Source organism: Mauremys reevesii, linkage group 1 (genome assembly GCF_016161935.1).
Source record: "Mauremys reevesii isolate NIE-2019 linkage group 1, ASM1616193v1, whole genome shotgun sequence".
In the NCBI taxonomy this organism is placed as follows: Eukaryota; Metazoa; Chordata; order Testudines; family Geoemydidae; genus Mauremys; species Mauremys reevesii.
Window position 1 is genome coordinate 21,558,267 of NC_052623.1, and position 21,983 is coordinate 21,580,249.

A 21,983-nucleotide genomic window follows, 5' to 3' on the forward strand; every position below is an offset into this window, starting at 1 on the left:
GAGTCTCATCTGTGTTAATGATAATATTTTAGACCATTAAAATTGGAAGAATGTTAAAAATGTTATTTGTTCCCCAATGCATATGCCATTTTTGTTGTTACATTTTGCAAATCCCTTCAACTGGGCGAGTGAGACTAGCTGAATCAGTTTTGCTTTTGTTTCCAGTTATTTCCACTTCCTGGGTCTCGAGAAGTACCACAGTGCTGCAAGGTTTAGACTACAAGGGTTGCCAATATCCTGTTAATGGGACTCTTGAATTTAATGGGAATCTTTACACTGACTTCTGTGGTCTTAGGACCAGCCCCACTGAGCTCTGTGATGAATGGGGCTACAGAAGTGCAACGTATCGTGCTCTTCTTGTATTGTCTCACTGCAAAAAGATTCAGACGCTGTATGCAGGACAGAGGAGCTTGCTGGCGACAAAGCACTCACAGACCTATGACAGACAGAGATCTATGCTGGCCCCATCTATTAGCTTTTTCCTGCAACACCACACTGATTAGTATTCTTTTTATTTGGGCCATTGACACCTGCTTTATTTTTCCTGTAAAATACCATCATGGCAGCCTTGCAAAATGTCCCTATAGCTTTTTCATGATCATCAGCCTTTTGCAGGTAAAGGGTAGGAGAGTAGAAGATGTCCCTGGGCTGGTAAAATTTCTGGACCGTTTTGCAAGGCAGCATAATGGTCTCAAAGAGCAGCATCCTACAACGGGATCCACTTGGGTCATGCAGTGCTCATTGCAGGATGGGGGGAGGGGCAGATCTGGAAGAGCTGTTAATGCTCAAACAATAATAATTAGCAATAATTATTTTCCTGCATAGTGGTGAGAACTTGGGGTACGGGGTGGGGTGGTGGTGCTGCAGCACCCCCAAGTTTTACACTGAGCTCCACTCCCGGCCCCACACTCGGGGTCTTGGCTGCCAGCTCCAGGGCTCCTCTCCTGTCCCCGTGCCCGTCCCCAGCCTCGGCCCCCTTACCCGTGTCTGGGTACCCCGTCTTGGGGAGACGTGGCCCTGCTCCTGGTCCCAGCTCTGGGGGGTGAGGGGGTCAGACAGGGGTAAGGGGGCTGGCTTTCAGCACCCCCATTATTAAAAGTGTTCCAGTGCCACTGGTTTCTTGTTGATGCTGAAGGAACTTTATTTAAAAACTGAAAAAGAACCAACTCATTGGCAAAGCTGCGCTCCCCACTCAGAGTGAAATGCACCCCAAAATAGAAAGCCCAGACCAAGCCCTGTGCCTCACTGAGGGCCTTCATCTGGGTCCTCTGCCCTTGACTGAATGTCTTAAGGCACCCGATGGGCTTGATTCTCCTATTGCTTACACTGCACTATAATCAGGAGTAGCTCCACTGATGTCAATGGTTTGAGCTGTATGAGCCCTCTCTCAATGTGCTCAGTATTTTAACGCTCCTTCCGAGGCATCCTCATAGCGAACACATATGAGCATGAGGCTGCAAGGAAATGCACAGCTCCTACCTGTAGACATGACGTGTGCATGGTTTTATAGAGGTGAATTGGCCATGCATCACGATAGCTGCCTCACAGGCAGGCTGTTTGTGTATGCCCAGTAGCAGTGCCGGCTACAGTCAAAGAACCAGGATTGGCACCATGACGACATTAGAACCAGCCTTGCAGTGTTCACTACCCTACTGCTTTTGCGTCAGTGCAACACAATATATAGGTGATGTTGTCTTGACCATCCCCACCCCCATGTTACTCAGCCAGAGTTAGCACATTCAATGAGCATTGGGTGCCTAGCAGAGCTGGTTGGGAATTTTCCATCAGAATGGTTTTCTGATGGAAAATGCCCATTTTGCAAAATCACAATTTTTTTTTCCTGTGGGAAAATTTCAATTTTGCTAAAAAAATTTCAATTTTCCATTTGGAAAAATCAAAATGTCATTTCCCCAGCTGTTGGCCTGGAAGTCTTCTGCTGTTTCGCTTTCTGCCTGTGGGGAGAAAGTGAAAATTACAAGAGCCTTCCCGGGTGGGCAGCTGGGAAGTCAAAAAACGCCATTTTCAGTTCTCCCTCTGACTTCCTGAAAATCCCGTCCTGTGAAAATGTCATTTTGGACTTTTGATCCCAATTCAGGACAATTATAAAAACAAAAAATGAACTTTTTCATGGGACTGGATTTCCATTTTCTGGCCAGCTATAGTGCCTAACTCATTTAGGCCCATTTGAAAATCTCACCCTTTGTCATCCATCCCTGTTGCCAATGGGAGGGGGGAGTAGGAGCCGAATAGATATTCTGAGTTCTTTAATCATTGTGTTTATCTTAACCTCTTGGTTTATCCTTCTGTTCACTCTTAGCTTACAGCAATGCTGTTTGTCCAAATCAGTGCTTAGCACGTTTCTAGCATTCTGTTTGGCAATCAGACCATTACACGTTGATTGTTGTTCCTCCATATTGTTACGGGGTCATGGATTGTTATCCATGTGTTTACAGATTATTATCCAGGCAATAGGGTCTCCCTTCCTTCTCACTCCTCTCAGAGGGACAAGGGCTTAGAAGAAGATGAACCCAAAGTGCCGGATGAGTCAAGACCCTGGACCTCACTACCCTATGTATACTTGGTGCTCATTGTTCATTAGAGCTGAGGATTGTTAATTTCATCAACACCAATTACTACTGTAGTGTTGAGGCACCGCACTGTGCAAACCACACGACTGAGGCAACTAGAGATGGGGGAAGGCGGCACAGGTCAGTTCTTAGGGCCCAGTGCACAGTCGTTCCCTACAGCACGTTCCTCACTGCTTTATTTAAGCCAGTTTTAGGGCACTCAAGTGATGGGACTGCCCTGACTCCTCGTGGGAGACTATTCCCCAGCTGATGAGCTCACCAGTAGCCTACATTTCTTTCACTCAACTCCACTGCATTACACCTAGCTCTCCCTCCTTGGGCCTCTTCAACAATTCCACCCCTTCCTTGGTAGAGTAGCTACGCTCGCCAGATCCTTGTCGACAGTCCCACATCCCATTCCCCTTACTCATCATGAAGCCATACAAGTCACACATGGGCCTAACTCTCCACTCAGACTCAGGGGAGCCTTTTCCGGCTCCCATTGCAATCAATGGCAAAGCCTCCGCTGACTTCAACGGCGGCAGAATTGTCTCCCAATGAGGCTGCAAACGCTGCCGCCCTGAGTAGAAGTTGGCCCTCAGGGCTGGATCCAGAGCCTATTGAAGTCAGTGAAAGGATTCCCATTGAGTTCAAGCCTCTAGCCCTTGAATTCTGCTTTCACAAGGCCGATCCTGCCAGCCCTTTCATTTTGGGGAGCTTTGAACCCCCCACCCCCATTCCACCAACACCCATTTAAAAAGTAGAGGCACCTCTTGCTGTTTGATACATTATGTGTGTGCTGGGGGGGAGGAGAGGTCAGCCCTGGAGGTCTAAGGTTGTCTCAACCCGTCGGTCAGTCTGGGCGCTTTGCAAGCTACAGGTATTGGCACACAAGCCATGCCGCCTGATGGAGAAGCGCCCCCTGCAGGTTACAAAGGCATGTCAGTCGTTATTGACAAGCGATTTGATAATAAAACAAGTACATATTAGAACTGGCAGTTGCCCATTTTTTGAAGAGGTTGAAGAGGTCAGGACCACCATACGGTATGGAGCGGGAATCCGTGTCCTGTAAAGGATGCCACCAAACCAGTATACATTCGGCACAGTTCAGGTGTACAGTACAGAAGAAGACTGAGAGAGATACTACAGTGTTAGCAAGTACAAGGTGGCTTTAATAACAGCTGTAAGCAAAAGACATGCAGGGCACTTGTGACCCCAGTATTGCTAAGTTTTAAGTTCCTGAACAGTATATCCAGCAGCTAAAGTAATAGCACAAACCCAGCCACTGCAAGTAGTTGGTCTTTGTCACTGGCAAACAATATCTGCCAAGTCTTCCCCTGAAATGAAGTTTCTTTTAAAAAAAAAGACCCAAACAACAGTACTGTAGCAATGCAACCCCAAAGTGAGCTCGCATACCCAGGGGAACCCCAGCCTGGGAAAACCCGTCGGACATTTGCCTGTCTGGATGGCTGTCCCCATCTGCCCCGTCCATTACTGCTTCATGCTCTTAACGGGCTCTGCTGATTGCCGGACGTCGGTCCACTCCTGCATGGTGTTCTGCAGGGCTTGTGTCTTCTCTTTGTCAACCTGCACATAATCGACCTTCTCGTCTGAGGCGACTGACGATGTGGAGGGCTGGGTACAGGGGAGGAGAACACAGCGTGACGTAGTGATAGTACATCTAGCCCACTCTGCTGGCCTCATCTCTGTCCTCTAGTACAATCTCCCCCCTCATACTGTACGAGTCTTCTCCTCTGCAGCTCTTGCTATCTGGAACCACCTGCCTATATCTCAGCCTGGGTAGCTCTTCATTTATATTACTTGCAAATCCCTTCTTTAGATTCCTCTTATTTTTTAATGAAGCCTTGATCAAAACACTCCTATTGACTTAATAGGCTTTGGATCAGGCCCAAAGTGAGAGCCTGGTCTGAAAGAAGAGTGTAAAATGGTACCCTGGGTTTCCACGTTTATTGTCTCTCAGCGACTCTGCATCAAGAGTGCTCAGTTTACAAGCAAAACAATATTGCTTTCTAACTGCCAGCACTGCAAACACAGCCTGGGATCTGAGAGTCCAACGGGGTTCTTTCCTTCTCACTAAGCAACTGTTAGCGACACAGTAGAAGGACTAGAATCCAGCTCCCCCTCTTTTAGCTGTGTTGGCTCTGCAGGGCTAACAAGGAGTAAAAGATTATTTTTGTCATTCAAAGAAGCAGGTGCGGCTCCAAATTCACAGAAGGAGCAGATCTGCTGAGTGGGACGATGCTGTTTTTACATAGTTGCTTTTCAGAGTACTTGAATTTTCTTGTCCCTCTGCAGTTGCTTAATTCTTTTAGAGAAACACAATTGAAAATCCCAGTTCCAAACTTTGGAGGTTCAGAAAATCTTAAACTGGATCCAGATTAGATTTTTGTGGCTTTATGCCACCTCTCGCGTATGTGTATTGTTTTGTTCTGTAATCCATGTAGTTGGCATGGAAGACACTATATAGCATACAGGTGCATTGCATTTAAGATACATATTTGAACATACTGAAGAGCCACTAATTTCATTCCATGTTATCTAGAAGCCATTTTGCTGGTGTTTCCCATCACTGGTCCATCTGCTCCTGCCAGCTAGTCCTCATTTGGCAGCATCTTAATTGGCTCAGCAGAATTTGGCTCATAGATAGGGGCTTCACTTTTCAAAAGTGACTTGTGGTTTTGATGCTCAGCTTGATGCACCTTAAGGGCAGCCTGATTTTCCGTGGCTGGGTGCTCAGCCCTTTCTAAAAAGCCGTCGCCTTCAAGGTGCCTCAAGTTGGGCATCCGAATCACAAGTCATTTTGGATAATTTAGGCCAGGGCACTTTGGAGATCCTGCATCTGAAAATGGAAGAAAGGAATGAGGGGACCTAATCCAGCTCCCATAGAAAGCGGCATCTTCCTGTTGACTTCAGTGGAAGCTGAATTAGGCCTAATATAGGATCTATAGTGGGTGGGCCAAATTCCGCTCTCCCTTACAGCCATAAAAGCCGTTGCCTCCAATGGTCTTAGTTACACCTCCAGTACAGCTGCGGGTACGTGAGTAAGGATGGACTTTGGCCTAGAATAATATACAGAGCCAGATCCAACACCACTGACATCACTGAAGCAGTGTCTCAGCCGAGAATCAAGCCCCTATTGTTTGTTGAGCTGGTTTCAAACCATTAAAAATACATAATATTTAATTAAAAATTAAAAAAAAACAACCCAAGATACCTTTCTGTGTGGCCCAGGTGAGTTTGGCTGGAAGTCCAGGGCTAGATAATCCACACTCCCCGAACTCTTTTTTGCTGCTGGGCTGTTGGTGCCACTAGGAACCGGAGAAGCAGAAACAGGATTTTGCTAATGTAGGAAAGAGGTGGGAGAAAAAAAGGGTTAATAAAACAAGGAGAATACAAGGGACCTAAAACCAAAATCCCTCACTGGTAGCACGTTAAGCGAGAGCCTGGCCTGAATTCTCCCCTCACTTACCCCTCTGCAATTTTTTCATAGATTCATAGACTTAAGGTCAGAAGGGACCAATCTGCCTCAAGAGCCACGAGAACAGCACAGTGGACTGAATTTAATGGGGTCCAATAGCCCAAATCACGTGCTTAACTTGATGCACTTCAATGGAACTACTCACATGCCTGAAGTTAAACATATGCTTAAGTGCTTTGCTGGAACCAGGCCTTAGCATGGCCATAATTGGGCCCAGAATCATCATTACACTTCACTACACTGCACTGCAGGTCTGGGAAATGTGTACACACTCTGAATACATTTCCCAGCACGACGAAGAGCTCTGTGTAAACTTAAATACAATTGATTAATAATAGGTCATGGGGTAGCAGTTTGTAAACGACAAAAATTCTCCTGTCTCTTTCATCAGTGTCACTGGTTATAGCAGCTGGGAACCTGCCTTTTCATGCTTGGGACAGTATAGATGGCTCCTGCCCCCGCCCAGACAGAGTCAGAGAATGCCAGCACTTCCTGTGGGAGAAGGGTCCAAAATCAATCTAAAAATAAACAGGTACAATAAAGTGTGGCATGGAAGTAAAATAATAGAGTTTTTGGCCCTCCAGTTCCCAGAGAGGACCATGATATGATGCAGAGTAGTACTTAATAAAGGGAGGGTCATTTTTGAGTTTTCTGGTGCGGGAGGAAGAAGCACACGGCATGTCTTGTCCACTCTCATTCTCTGCTCCCACAACATAAAACAGGATGTTTCATATAGATACATGTTAGAATGCCATGTGACAAACAACCGCCCTGTAATCCATAAGGATATATACCGTCCTTGTCACCATAGATCTGAGTATCTTGAACACTACGGTCACTACCCGTGGCTTGCGTTTCTAGAGCCCAAGTCACTGCAGGACATAGGTGCCTTGCTTAGGAAGCTCGACAGTGCTAACAGGACTTACCATGGCCACGTAGTTTTCCTCGCTGTCTCCCGAGTCAGTGCTGGTGATGCTCTGGGTGGAGACTGGGCGGCAGTATTGTGAGGCGCTGGAGTTGAAAGTCTGGCTGTAATGAGAGGTGCCGATGGGTTAGTTACAGCCGCAGGACCCTGCTGCTCACCACTTACTAGGGATGGGGTCAGAGTTGCGGAGCTGGGATCCACGTCTGAACTCTCCTGCAGCTCATGGATGAGATCCGGGGTTTTGGTGCCACTTAAGAAGGACCATTTCTAAAGTTTGTCTCCACAACCCAAGCTTCCCATAGTTCAGGGAGGATCCAGATTTGGGCCTTTAGCTCTGGCTCGTTTCTGTTTAATATCACCATGTTTCTGTATGTCGCCTCAATTCTCCTGCTATCATATTACTAGAGTCCAGGCTCCATAAACTCTTTTATCTCACAGGATGTATTTAATTGCAATCCCCTTATGACAGCACATACAGCCCGCGAGCTGCTTGCGCCATTTCCCCTCCATACTAATCACAGCTTCAAGCTTGCGTTTACTGTGCAGTAGCCTTCTTGCATTTTGATGGAAGGCTAAACCTTGAAGGCCTCATCTTGTTTTCAGTCAACCAGATCTAATTACTGTATAAGGAATAACATAATGCAATCAGAGTCTGTTACTGAAGTCCCCCTCTTAAAAAGCTATTGGTTGCCTTGCAGTAAAAAAGGGTCATAAAATTAGTCGATAAGAGAAAAATCCATTAGCTTCTGTGGGGTCAGGCGTCCTGTCAATCAAAACCCAAGCTCTGTATGTTTCCTAATGTAGTGATCTGAGCACACAGCTCTCATGCCCTGCAGTCAGTCTCCAAACAATCCCATTTATTATAACAGTCATAACAGCTAATGTCCTCATATAGGACAATGCCAGACTATGAACTAGTGGCAGAACTGGAGTTGTGTGAATCCCAGCACTTTTGGCTTAGAGGGTTTGGTATGAAGCTCTTTAGTTACAATTTGCAGAGTTCCTCACAGCTGAGCTTTGTTTTAAGGGCTCTCAAAGCAAAATTCAGTCAAAATCTTTTGATTGCCATCCTGTTTTGCATTGACACTGAGGGTTTTAGCTAGTTTTGATATGAAACCATATATTGACTCCAGGTTCATCTGAGTCTGGGCTCACTCCAAGATTTTGTAAACCTCAGCCAGCCAATGACAACCCTTGCTCTGAGTTTGGACCAAAACTCTCCGACTTAGGCGTGGTTTGGTTTATGCACAATTCTGAAAAGGGCAACAATCTCCAAATGAGATAAAACATTGGACTTTTGGTAATTAGCACTTTGTAATGCACTGGATTTCAATGTGGACTTTGAGGCAATTCTCCTGTATTCACAGAGTTTTATCATACCACCAGGTAGAAAATTAGCAAATGCTGATACATTTCTCTGGATGGGCTAGAACTGAGGCCAAGACTGGGATTTCAGATCTGAACATCAATATGCTTTGAGAAAGTCTGATCCAGATTGAAACTTTGCAGCTGGCCCCTGCTTATAAAACAGACCAAGCAAAAACCCTGAATCCAGACATCCTCAAGCTTTTAGGGAAATTCAGATCTGGCTCCAGACTTTGCAGCTAGGGCCCATCTCGAAATACAAGTCTTGCAAGATAGAAGACACATCCCATTAACAGAAAGAGACATTAAAGAGACCAGCACAACAAGAACCCGAAGGCGCTTTTTGGTGCTGCCGACACTGGAGATCTAGGGTTAGTTACATCTCAGTCACGCTGGTGTAAATCCAGCGTCTCCATGGACTGCAATGGCCATATTCCAGAATGATGCAGATATTACTGAGACTAGAATGTGGCTCCTGGTGCATTCGCTATGTCATCACAATCTATCAGCCTGAAGCTAAGTACGTCCAGCTAATGTGGACACGGCCTGAGCTTGGTCCATGATGGTGTTGCAGGAGTTAAGACTCCCCCAATATACTCACGTTGGTCTGGACCAAGATTTGGTGACCGGCGATTTGAAGGGAAGCTCATCGATGACCGTGTTGTTCCTGAGGTCCAGAGGCGTTGGCTTTGCTGTCACAGAAGGAGGATTTATTCAGCAGTGAACACGTTCTTTAAACCCTCCCTAACACTAAATCACTGTATTTTAAAAAATAAAATGCAAAGGCCTCCACAGTCACCTGGATGACCAACACCTCCCTCCCCCCAATCATCCTTGCTGTCAAGGAGTATTCCCAGCCACAACGTTCCTGCAGTCATTCATGCAGGGGCTGCGGGAAATCAGAGCAGATTTCATCCCTCCCATGTGCACATTCTGTGATGAAGTGGGTCTGTTCGTACTGGGGGCTGGGAATGCTGGGTGCAGGCCTCTAAGTATCTTGCAAAGCAGAAGGCCGAATGCCTGACACTCTGTCTCCTAGCAACTGATGGCCCGAGCACCTCCCCTGCAAAGGTGCATCTAAAGGTGTGGGAGACAAAGGGGTCAGATGACCTCCTGGCCCTGGAAAGTGAGGGGAAGAGGGGGAGCAGAGAGGGCAGACTCTGGCTGGGGGGGGGGGGGGGGGGGGAGAGAGAGAGAGAACCCCAAGGGGATCCTGTTATCTGTGCCTGCAAGACCTGTGTTGGACTGTGTTCCTGTCATCTAAATAAACCTTCTGCTTTACTGGCTGGCTGAGAGTCCTGGTGAATCAGCAGGGAGCCCGGGGGTGCAGGGCCTGACTCCCCTACACTCCGTGACACATCCCCACTCCCACTGGCTCCAATGGGAGTTCCGTCATATGGGCCCCAGAGGGGTGAATGTGTCTTCTATGGGAATGATAGGACCCCAAAACACTCAGCAGGACAGCATGTAGGTGTGGCTTATTAAAGAAACACTGATGCCCATTAGACTCGGAAAAGCCTTCCTCTGTTGATCAGTCAGTCAGAAATTAACATTATCAACATGCCACTTAGTTGCAGTGGGCTTTGACCAGAAGGTTTTCCATGAAGCATTTTAAAAGGAAATCTGCCCTGTAACATGTAGCTCATTACAAAGGAGAGGAGAGTGCTGCTGTCCAGAAAGAATGGGAATAACTAACCGTAATAATACACTACTTTGTAACAATAGGCGGCTACCATGTTGATACTGTGAAAAAAGACAACTAAGGGAGGATATGATAGAGGTCTATAAAATCATGAATGGTGTGGAGAAAGTGAATAAGGTATTTTCCCCTTCATATAACACAAGAACCAGGGGTCACCCAGTGAAATGAATAAGCGATAGGTTTAAAACAAACATAAGGGAATACTTCTTCATGCGACGCACAGTCAACCTGTGGAACTCATTGCCAGGGGATGTTGTGAAGGACAAAAGTATAACTGGGTTCAAAAAAGAACTAGATACGTTCACGGAGGACAGGTCCATCAGTGGCTATTAGGCAAGATGGTCAGGGATGCAACCCTATGCTCTGGGTATCCCTAAGCCTCTGGCTGCCGGAAGCTGGGAGTGGAAGACAGGGGATGGATCACTCAATAACTGACTTGTTCTGTTCACTCCCTCTGAAGCACCTGCCATTGGCCACTGTCAGAAGACAGGATACGGGCCTAGATGGACCATTGGTCTGACCCAGTATGGTCGTTCTTATGTTCTTAAAACACAGACTAGTGGCCTGATCCTGTCATGTGCTGGGCACCTCGTGCCTGTTCAACAGCACCCTCACACATTCAGTATCTCACAGAGCCATAGATTTTATGCCCCAAAGCGCCCATTAGAGCATCTAGTCTGAATTCTTATGTAACACAGGCCAGAGAATTTACCCAGCGATTCCTGCATTTCATCCCCACCGCACTGGGCAGCAGCTTCCATCTGAATGTGTGAGAAACCAGGAGACTTTCCAAGGTGCTCTGAATTCCAGTCTGCTATTTTATTTTCAAAATGGTGAATTTAAGCAAACGGTTAATTAATCAGTTACGACAATTGAAAAACGTGATAGCTTAATAGGTCTCCTGCTGTTTCCTAAACTCAGATGATTATTGGTGTTATGGCACCGGCTATAGAGATGGTGCTAGGTGCTGTACATACCCATAGAGTACATCTCCACTTTGAGCTGGAGGTATAACTTCCAGAACAAGGAGACATACCCGCGTGAGCTCTGATGGAGCTAGCATGCTAAAAGGAGAATGCAACCACCATGGTTAGCTGCGCAAGCACGTACCTCAGGCAGCTAGCCCCTCCCACTGCTTGTGCTGCCATGGCTGCGCTTTATTTTCAGTGCGGTAGCTCGGTCAGAACTAGCAGGGGCATGTCTCCTCAATTACACTGCCAGCTCCAAGTGTAGAAGTACCCATAGCAAGAAACAGTCCCTGCTGCAAGTCTAAACAGAACTAGTATCCCCATTTTACAGCGGGGGACCAAGAGACTAGCCCAAGGTCATCCAGGAAGCCCGAGACAGAATCAGGGCTTGAACCTACAGTGCTAGACGCCAGTGCCTTAACCACGCCACCTCCTGCCCCTCAGAGAGCTGTGGTGCCCAGTGGCCTAATCTACATGAGGAGGATGGAGCTCCGTACAGTATTTCCTGCCTGGACCTTTCAGAATAATGGCAGGTTCTGGGGACAGATCATGCACAGCTATTAAGGCAGTGCTGTTCCAGCTCCCTTTGAAGACAATGGGGATGTTAGCAGGCCCATAGTCACACGTGTCTGGTGTGTCAAGTAGCTGATCTGAAGGTACATTTTTTGGTATACAGATTACTTGCTATGCATCCGACGAAGTGGGTATTCACCCACGAAAGCTCATGCTCCAATACGTCTGTTAGTCTATAAGGTGCCAGAGGACTCTTTGCTGCTTTTACAGATCCAGACTAACACGGCTACCCCTCTGATACTTGCTATGGGAGAGATTTCTTCTGTTTCTTATAGGATGAGGGAGGGGGACCAAGGACCTTCCCCATTATAGGGCCTTGTGTAAAGGCCAGGAAGAATTCCACTTATTATGCATAAGGGCTATTAAGGTTGTGCCATCCCTGAAGATGGAAGAGGAATAGGGAGGGGTTGGGACTGGGGCTAAGGCTCTGTCCCTGTACACAGATCCTGGTTAGGGCTGCTCAGAAATTGGGATTTTTGTTTCATAGTAAATTCCAAAACTTCAGTTTTTTCCCCCCAAATCAAATTGAAAAACCAAACTTTCTCATGGAACAAAAATTCCCCCCAAATTTTCGATTTGGAAAAAGGTTAGTTTTTTAGACGTTTATATTCTGTTCCGTAAGTAATGTTCCGCGTTGCTCTAAGAGTGGCCAGTGCAGCTGGTTGGCTGTGCTTGGGCAGGGACCAGGGCTCCGCACAGGGCCATGGCAGTCAATATGTGCTGGAGGGCTCTGGAAGGCAGTGAGTGCCCCTCCCCGTGTTTGCCACTGTTCCCCCATGGTACCTCTATTTAGCTGTCTGAAGTATTATAACTAGTCATAGTAGAGTTCCTGTGAAGACCCCCCTCAAGTACAGGTGTTTCTGTCCAAGGAACTGGTCTTACCTTTCCGGTCGGGTTTGAGGTTGCGGTTGACCGGTGGAGGCTGGATTTCGCTCAGCCGCCTGTGGCACTGGGAAATGGCTCCTCCTTTATGGACTGGGAGGGTCGTCGAGGACAATCCCAGGAGGTCAAAGTGGTGCGGACCAGGGCTCATGGGGATGTAGAGATTCTGGGAATTGTCATTGGCTTTCTCCATGTTCAGCAGGGACGAGGAGCCTGGGTTCATTGGGACATAATTGTCCTCGGAGTCAGCACTGTGGGAGCGAGCCACTGCGGCTCTGGCTTGCTGGAAAGCACAGAGGAGGTCAAGGGTCAAGAAGATATTTAGTGAGGTATGGAATACAAGCAGCAATATTCAGCGTTACTAGACCCCAGGGTGTAATCCCTCCCTAGCACAGTGAGCAGACATTTACACTGGAGATGGGGTCAAAGCTGCCAAACCAGCCATTGGATCTGAACAACAAACAGTTCCCAGTTCAGGGGAGTTCTGGTGCTGATCCTCAACCTCTCTTTGCTCCCATTCAGCTGTAATTTCTGAGCTAGCCTTTACTGCTAGAGAGAGGCAGAGTTACCTTTAATATTACAATTGATTTCAAGCATTGCCTAAGGTGTGCTAGGCTACTTTCGAAACAGGGAAAGAGGAAACAATCCCTGCCCCAAGGAGCTGACAGTTCCTGTCCTTCTTAGCAGCTGTCTTTGCCCGACCCAAGTGCTCCATAGCACCTGTCAGCTTTCCCCCAGCTCCTGGTTTTAATAATCCCCCTGTGCTAGTTTCCACTTGGGTTAAGGTGAAGCCCATCCCTTTGGTATCAGGTCTCCTTCTTTCCTTAAGGGATCTCCAATAAATGCAAACCTCCCACTACAACATCTTCTCATCCTCGCGTTGAGACTCTGATGGTTCCCTGACTAGCTGGCCCAGGTGTGGCCCAGCACCCAAATTTAGCTTCCAAGACCTCCTTTCTACACCTCCCTATGTCATTTGTACCAATATGTATCACAACCACAGGATCCTCCCCAGCACTCTGTGGAAGTTTGTCTAGATGTCCATTGAGACCCAACTTCACAGCTAGTAGAGAAGTAAACAAGGCCACCTCACCACATTTCCAGTTATCAGTATTTCTAGTGACCATGTCTCCAACCACAACTCTATCCAGTCTCCGGATGTGACCTCAGTACATGAGGAATGATCAATTTCCTCTACCTCTCCTGGAAGGCAGGTCCCAACCATTGGCTCCTCCACTCCACCTTAGCCACCTCTCATCATGACACTGGCTCCTTCACAGGGATGGTTGGGACAGCCTGCTGTGAGGTGGACTGGCTTTACAGTGTCCCTATAATGTCCTGCAAATAACTCCGCCTCTCAATATGTCTGTTAGTCTATAAGGTGCCACAGGACTCTTTGTCACTTTTTACAGAACCAGACTAACACGACTACCCCACTGATGCAAACTTCAGACTGAACTGAACCTTCTCGGAAGTTAGAAAATACTTCAGCTAACTCTGTTTCTCATGCATCTCTGCATGTCCTGGCTCCAGCTGTGACAGAAATGCAGAGTGAGAGCCTGGTTTAATGGTATTTCCAGTTCAAAAGGAAGCAGGAAATATCAGAATTCTCATGATAGAGTCTGTGCTGGCAACATTTCCAGCCCAGCTCTGCAGAATCATAGATTCAGATTCATAGATTAGATTTCCAGAAAAGACCATTAAATCAACTGGTCTGACCCCCTGTATATATCACAGGCCCTTAAATTTCACCGTTACCCCTACATAACTTGTGTTTGTCTAAAACATGTCTTCCATTAAGGCATCCAGTGTTGACCTGAAGACATCAAGAGATGGAGAAACTTCCCTTCATAGTTTGGTCCAATGGTTAAAACGCAGGATGTTTCAACAAGCATCCAATCTCTTTGATGCTTCTTTGAGCTGAAGCGCCAGTCAGATACGGTTTGTGTAAGCATCCAAATCAAATCTCAGTTCTGAATGGTATGATCTTATCTAGCTATTAGTAAACAACTGTTAAGGTGGTCATCACCAGGGTTGAACCAGAGACTTCCAGGGCTCCAGCCTGAGCTGAAGGACAAAGGCTTCAATTCTGCTTTCACTGAAGTCAAAGCAAAACTTCCATTGAGTCAAGCCCTAGGTCCCCAAGGTGGCAGCTGTAGCAGATTCACAGTGACATTTTCAGTAAGGCACGAAATTCTACACTTGCCATGGAAGGCATGACCTAGCATGTATGTTGTATGGATGCCATTTTGTTCTACATGTTCTACAAAATGTTCTACAAAATGGCATCCTCCCTGCGGATTCAGGGGCTGGTCGGAATTGTACCACAGGCAAAGCCAGTCCTGGGGCATGGAATGTGTGTGCTGCATACATGGATGGCAGACTCACTCCCTCTGTGGCTGAGGGGGACACGACACACACTGACGAGTGGGTGATAGTAGCATCAGCTTACCAGATATGAGTTGAACCCATCATTCACAGAGTCTGCTGACTGAACTGCGCTGCTGCCACCATGCTGGGGGTATTCATAAGTCTCACAAGAAGAAGCTGAAACACAAATCATGGATTCACAATACACACAGCGCCTGTTTGTGACTCCTCTAGTTCTAATGGTGCCCCGACACATGTAGCCCTCAACAGCTCACCTTTAACTATGCTATATAGTAAATGATGTGTGTTTAGGTTAGCAGAGCATGGGTGGCTGGGCAAGGAGTTCTGAAACTGTATAAGTCTTCTCTCTTTTTTTTCTATCCCATCTCAAACAGCTCGGTCTAACTACTCCACAGCCGTTTTATTCATTTATCCTCACCGACGGCTAGTGAGGGCGGTAACAGCATTTGGCTGCAGCTGACCTAGCTCAGTCTGGAATGGGGGTCCTGGAGAGAAAGGCCTCACCTTACATTAACTATTCTCCTCAGCCAGTTAGTTCCTTGCAGCTTTACAATAAACATTTGAAAAGTGCATGGTCATATGTGTGTCCAGCTGGAGATGGCCCAACTCTGATTTTCAGAGGTGCTGAAAAACCACAGCTCCAGTCAAAGTCAACAGGAGCTGCAGCTGCTCTGGAGCGCTGAAAATCAGGCCTGGAGGGCACTGAAAATTACCTTTAGTTGTCTCAGGTTGGGCGCCCAAACTTCGAGGCCTCCAAAATCAGTGGCAATTTTTGAAAACTTTGGCCATAAATTGAATTAAAAGTCAAATGTACCGACAGGAGCTGCAAAAACTATGAATGGCGGCGTTTTGATCTAGATCTGAACTTTCCCAATGTTTGGGGGTGACTGAATCTGGGGTTTTGGTTCAGCCCTTTATACAGACAAGAACCAACTGCAGAATTTGGACATACCCAAAAATTCAGGGGTGTTCATATATGCCACAAGCCCATCCCCTGAATATGTAGCACCAGCTCCTCAGTTGGAATAAACCAGTGCAGCTCCATTGATTTCGGTTGAACTATGCTGATTTACACAGGCTGAGCATCTGGTCCCACGTCTCTCTAATGGAGTCAGCATCTTTGGCTGTACTGTCCAACTAGATATCTGAGGAAAAGACGCCTTGCCCCACCACACCCCCCATTTAAATGTAACACTTACCTCGATGTAGTCTGCTGTTCTCCACAGCTGGTAACGTGTTCCTCCTGGGAATGGTAGCCGCCACGGAGACCATACCTATGCTTTCACCATTCGGAGGGTGCTGCTGGGGGCTGCCCCACCGTGACTCCATCTGCCCTGGTTTAGGGGGCCGGGGTGGGGGAGCAGCGGGTGAATCACTAGAGGCCACGGCCAGCGTGTTGTGGTTCTTGTCCAGCGTGAATGTCCTTGGGATCTGGTATACAGAGAGAGGGGTGACGGGGATGTCATAGGAGTCCGTAGAGAGCTCCCCAAACTCCTTGCACAGGGTGTTGTTGGGAGTCTTAAAGGTATAGACCTCCTCGCTATCCGTGTCAGAGCCCGTGAGGCTGGCTTTGGTGTGAGTGTAAGAGCCAAAGCTCCGCGGGAGGTCATAGGCACTGTCCCTGAGCGCCGAATTGTGCCTGCTGGGCTTCGGCAAGCTGTAGAATCCGTGGACTTGCCCGCCGACCCCGTTCACACAGTGTCCGTTGCCCTGGGAGAGCTTCTGAACGGCCGTGTCACTCCTCATGAAGAACGAGGACCTTGTGGCTTGGGAGAAACTGGCGCTCCTAGGAAAGAGGAGAGGGTGTGGCTTAGCTTTCCGAGGCAGTGTGGCCAATGGCTACCGCAGGGGTCTGGGAGTCAGGAGAGCCACTGACTTGCTGGGTGACCATGGGCAAGTCACATGCTACACTCCCTGTGCCTCCAGCGCCGCCCAGAGGATTCAGGGGGCCTGGGGCAAAGCAATTTCGGGGGCCCCTTCCATAAAAAAAAGTTGCAATACTATAGAATACTATATTCTTGTGGGGGCCCCTATGGGGCCCGGGGCCTGGGGAAAATTGCTCCACTTGCCCCGCCCTCCCCCGGACGGCCTTGTGTGCCTCCCCAGCCTGTACAAGTGGATAAAGACGCCTGCCTCACTTGGCTCCACCACAGAGCGAAATCCCCTGAGAGGAAATCTGGGGGCAGCAACAGGAGGGGAGATGGAAGGGAATTCAGAGGCACAGAGCTTTCATGGTTAACCTGGGATCTGAGGTGTAGGGGGACCAGCCCTCTGGCTGTGTACTAGGTTGGGCAAACGCCACCTCCCTGATGGTATGATTCAAAGCCCTTCCCTGTGGAAGGAATGACTTGGTTGTGACAGACTGCACTCCTGTGCTCACACTCTTTTGTTATCATTTTTGTACAAAGTATGCCTTGTGAGGCACCATTGGAAAACTCATAATTTATGGGTCAGTATTGTCCTGATAAAATATGTGTGGCAACATTGTATGTGAAGTTATAAGATTTCCCTGTGTGATGTTACTAACCTATGTCCGAAACCCCACAACCCCACCCAAACAGAAGTTGGCAAACAGGTCTGTCCGAAAACAAAGGGAAGTATGCTTCGCTTAATCTGCATGTAAGCAGTAAACAGAGTAATCAAACAGGGAGGGAAAACAAAGGAAGCTCAAACACGTGAAAAAAAAACCCAGCAGGGAACATCCTTCCACATAGACTCTGTGTCTCCTGGGTCTGAGCTGGAAATGTTTTTCAAGAGGGGGTCTGAACCTATAAAGAGGGACAGGACACTCCCCCCCAGCACCTGTCTCTCTCTCTCTCTGTCCCTGTCCAGTGCATTCACTGCACCTGAAGAGACAAAGGAAGCAGCTGTTGGACTCCAGGGGAGGGGTCCTGACGTAAAGAGTTTGATCAGTGAGCCTGCTGAAATCATGCAGTGAGAAAACTTTGCTTTGAATCGAATATAGTTTCTTAAGTTAGGCATTAGGAGGAGTTTTATCTTTATTTTTCCTGTAACCATTTCTGATTTTTATGCCTCATTACTTGCACTCCCTTAAAATTTCTCCTTGTAGTTGATAAACTTCTTTTATTGTTTTATCTAATCCATTGTGTTTAATTTGAAGTATCTGGGTCACTCCATTTGGGGTAGCAGGCTGTGTTCCCTCTAAGGTGCGTGCCTGTGTGGCCGCACAGGAGCCCATCAAGGGCTGCACACCAGCAGCGCTGGCACGCAGGATGTGTAGGGTGGGTGGGGGCAGTGGGGTGTGGTGAGGGGTGGTTATGGGGGTTTGGAGGAGCTTGGGGCATGCAGGGCATCCTGGCCCCAGCCCTGGTTCTGCGGCGGGGACGAGAGAGACGCCTCTCTCCCAGCCCGAGCTCCGCAGCTGCAGCGGGGACGGGAGAGATGTCTCTCTCCCAACTCTGGGGCTGGAGGAGTCCTTTCTCATTCTGCTGCAAGCCCGGAGCTGGGGGAGCCTTGTGAGTCAAGAGACTTGGTTCTTTCCCCAGCTCTGCCATTAAGTTTCTGTGAGGCCTTGGAAAGTCACCTCAACCCACACTGTGCCTCAGTTTCCCCATGGGAATAATGACATTGACCTTCCTCTGTAAAACACTTTTTTGATTTATAAATGAAAAGCACTAAATATGGCTGGCTTTTAGATTTGTGTTTTAAAAGGAAATTACCAAAACTAGGACTCCTGGTAATATTTTTGTGACTGTTTTTGTCGGATTTCCAATGGCAACAATTCCCTGTTGTGGATTTAAACCTCCCCTAGCAGTGTTTGCAAAGCTTTTTGTGGGCAGGAGGACAGGTGGTTTATTTAGGGGGCTGATGCTGCAAAGTATTACTCATGTAGCTGTTACTCATGCGAGTGGCCTCATGGAAAGAAGTGGGAGAAGTTCATGTGAAGTGAAAGTTTGCCTGAGCCCATGTGTTTGTAAAGTGCTGTGTAAATTTACAGAGCTGTGTGTGTTAATAACTGAGACACTGGAACACTGTATGTGTGCATGAGAATCTGAAGGCGAACTTGACTGTGCTACTTTAATCGTCCAAGATAATCCAGTGTAAAAATGTAAACGACATGAAGATTGAATAGTCTATAGGACTTTTAAAGTGCTTTGTATTGTTAATACAAGAGGATGGTAGAAAGGGGAATTTGAGTGTTCTTAAAAATTATTTTGAGCCTTAGTGTCTTGATTTAAAAAGAAACATTCACTTTGATTTCGAATATTGTGGTATTATATTTTACATTCAGATGAGACCTTTACAGATGAAGCCCTGTCTGAACATTAAATATCTCAAGTATTTTGCATAAGAGGAAAAGATTCTTCCTATCCAAAATTCCCCTTCTCTTTCCAAACTACTGCACAGTGCTCTCTGTGCTGTTGGCCTAGCTGGCTGCTGACTTTCCTCCCCAGAGGTAGCTGCATTTCAGTGGTGCATTTATATGTCTAGTTTGTGAAGCATGTACTGATCCTTGTGGAAGGAGGCGTAGGAATGAACAGATAGGTACTGCAGACGTCACCTGAAGACAGACCTTCCCTAAGACCCAGCTAGGTGCTGGTAGTAGGACGTTGTGAGCTCTTGGTGGGATAAGGGCTGCCATGAAAGTACAGCGGTGATGGCGCACATCCGCATATTACCTTGATATTGGTTCTGCACATAACTAAATTCATTCTGCACATGGATGGAAAAAATTAGAGGGAACATTGGTAGCAAGTTGTGTGCATATTATTCCCTTAAAGCAGTGTTTCCCAAACTTGGGACGCCTCTTGTTTAGGGAAAGCCGCTGGTGGGCCGGGCCAGTTTGTTTACCTGCCGCGTCTGCAGGTTCGGCCGATCGTGGCTCCCACTGGCCGTGGTTCGCTGCTCCAGGCAGGTCCCATTGGACTGGACCAGTGAACTGTGGCCAGTGGGAGCCGCGATCGGCCAGATCTGCGGATGTGGCAGGTAAACAAACCAGCCCGGCCTGCCAGGGGCTTTCCCTACACAAGCGGCGTCCCAAGTTTGGGAAACACTGCTTTAAAGGAATAATGGACTTAATATATTTGCACTGTCCAGGATTGGGCTGGGCAGTACACGACATACATTTCTGGGGGAAGATCAGGGGCTGGGGGTGTGTTGGGGTCACTCTGCAGCATAACCCAGACTGGTAGGAGTCAAGGTGTGGCTGGCTGGCTGGCTGCAGCACACACACACATCGCTGGGAGTGACTTGCATGCTGGAAGCTGTTTGTGAGCAGTCCAGGCTGGAGATTACAGCAGCAAGGCATGGTAAAGGGCACCCCAGGTTAGAGGGTAGGGGTGACGCATTAGTCTAGACTGTACCCTGCTATGTCACAATGGTCCAGTATCATTGTTTGGTAGCTGCTAGTGCCCCTGCATCTTGTCGCAGAAGCACTGGCCTATTTTCCTGCTTCTCTTTAATAATGTAACATTGGCCTGATGTTCTCATAGCATTATGCAGGGTTCCAGTCCTACGCCAATGGCAGCAGCACAGATAAAACCCAGCCCACTCTAAATATTCCAGGGGGTTGTCTTAATTGCAGGCTCTTGCAGAAGCCTAAGCACAGCCCTTATCCTCTGCCTTTCTAGCAGCACGTAGCCTGCCTGGGATGCCCACTGGCTCTGATGGGTGCATGGAGCAGCTCCACAACTGGGCCTTAGCTCAGCTAGATCAGTCCCTTAATTCAATTAGTGACTGTTCCAGAAGGGCAACTTTTGCATCTTTCCTTAAAAGACTCTTCCGCTTGCAAACAGCCTCTGTTTTCTTCTCACCGTCTGTTGCCCTCCCTCACCTATACGTGCTTATGTTTATTTTGTATAACTTAGATGGAAAGCTCTTGAAAGCAAGATGCCTTTAGCTGGGCTTGCAAAGCACTGTGTAAATCTGCAGTGCTATAGACATGGGTGTTCAAAATAATACCAACACACAAGCAAATCTAGTGGGCATAGAGGACTCCTTGGTTGTTGCTGTGCTGTGTTGCGCTGCATGCTATGGTCATGCTGAATATCAGGTAGACGTCCAACCCTCCTGCTCCTTGAACCAGTGGAGTTACAGCAGTTCACATCCTCTGAGACTCTGGCCCAATTCTGTATAACTTGGCGACAGGACAAACCAGAGTTGCAAGCAACAGAACAAATATCTGCAGGGTGCAAACCCCAAAGAAGGAGAGGATTTATTTAGGGTGATCCAAGAGGGGGCAACTAGAAGAAAAGGGATGAAATTTGGCAAAGGCAAATATAGGCTGGAGACAGGGAAACATAACCCGCCTGGTCTCTAGGATGCAGATGATATACAAAGAGAATGGCTGGAAGCCCCATCACCTGCAACATTCCATGCTGGAGACAGAACAGCTGATCCATACATCCAGGTGCTTGTGGGGTTGTAACTGGGTGCTGTGGGCTTGAGATACTCCTGTCATCACCACACACTATCAGTTTAAGCTGCACGGGTGTCAGCACTAGAGCTAGACAAAACTTTCACAACATCACCCCAAACCAGGGGGAAAGCTGATAGCGCCACCTATAAGTAAAAACAACGAGGAGTCCTTGTGGCACCTTAGAGACTAACAAATTCATTTGCTACTTCTAAGGCCTGGTCTACACTACGAGTTTATACAGAATTTAGCAGCGTTAAACTGAATTAACCCTGCACCCATCCACACAGTGAAGCCCTTTATATTGACATAAAGGGCTCTTAATACCGATATCTGTACTCCTCCCCAACGAGGGGAATAGAGTTGAAATCGGTATTGCCATGTCGGATTAGGGTTAGTGTGGCCGCAATTCGACGGTATTGGCCTCCGGGAGTTATCCCACAGTGCACCATTGTGACCACTCTGGACAGCAATCTGGACTCGGATGCACTGGCCAGGTAGACAGGAAAAGCACCGCTAACTTTTGAATTTCATTTCCTGTTTGCCCAGCATGGAGAGCTGATCAGCACAGGTGACCACGCAGAGCTCATCAGCACAGGTAACTATGCAGTCTGAGAATCGAAAAAGAGCTCCAGCATGGACCGCATGGGAGGTACTGTATCTGATTGCTATATGGGGAGAGGATTCCGTGCTAACAGAACTCCGTTCCAAAAGACAAAATGAAAAAACATTTGA

At 47.6% G+C, this 21,983-nt stretch overlaps 1 protein-coding gene across 3 annotated transcripts in view; it reads right to left on the bottom strand.

Annotated features, from left to right (window-relative positions):
- Positions 1–1,695: 1,695 nt before the first annotated feature.
- Positions 1,696–21,983, bottom strand: part of GAB2 (GRB2 associated binding protein 2) — a 195,240-nt gene continuing 174,952 nt past the window's right edge. For 2 of the 3 annotated variants that reach the window (XM_039497102.1, XM_039497104.1), the window contains exons 4-11: positions 16,072–16,658; positions 14,934–15,028; positions 12,482–12,764; positions 10,771–10,872; positions 8,958–9,048; positions 6,993–7,095; positions 5,803–5,928; positions 1,696–4,202 (exon numbers count right to left, since the gene is read on the bottom strand). In XM_039497102.1, the coding sequence (XP_039353036.1) occupies positions 4,059–4,202; positions 5,803–5,928; positions 6,993–7,095; positions 8,958–9,048; positions 10,771–10,872; positions 12,482–12,764; positions 14,934–15,028; positions 16,072–16,658 (1,531 nt within the window). In that variant the 3' untranslated portion in view covers positions 1,696–4,058. The remainder of the gene's footprint in view (positions 4,203–5,802; positions 5,929–6,992; positions 7,096–8,957; positions 9,049–10,770; positions 10,873–12,481; positions 12,765–14,933; positions 15,029–16,071; positions 16,659–21,983) is intronic. The other variant, XM_039497103.1, reaches the window with a different exon arrangement.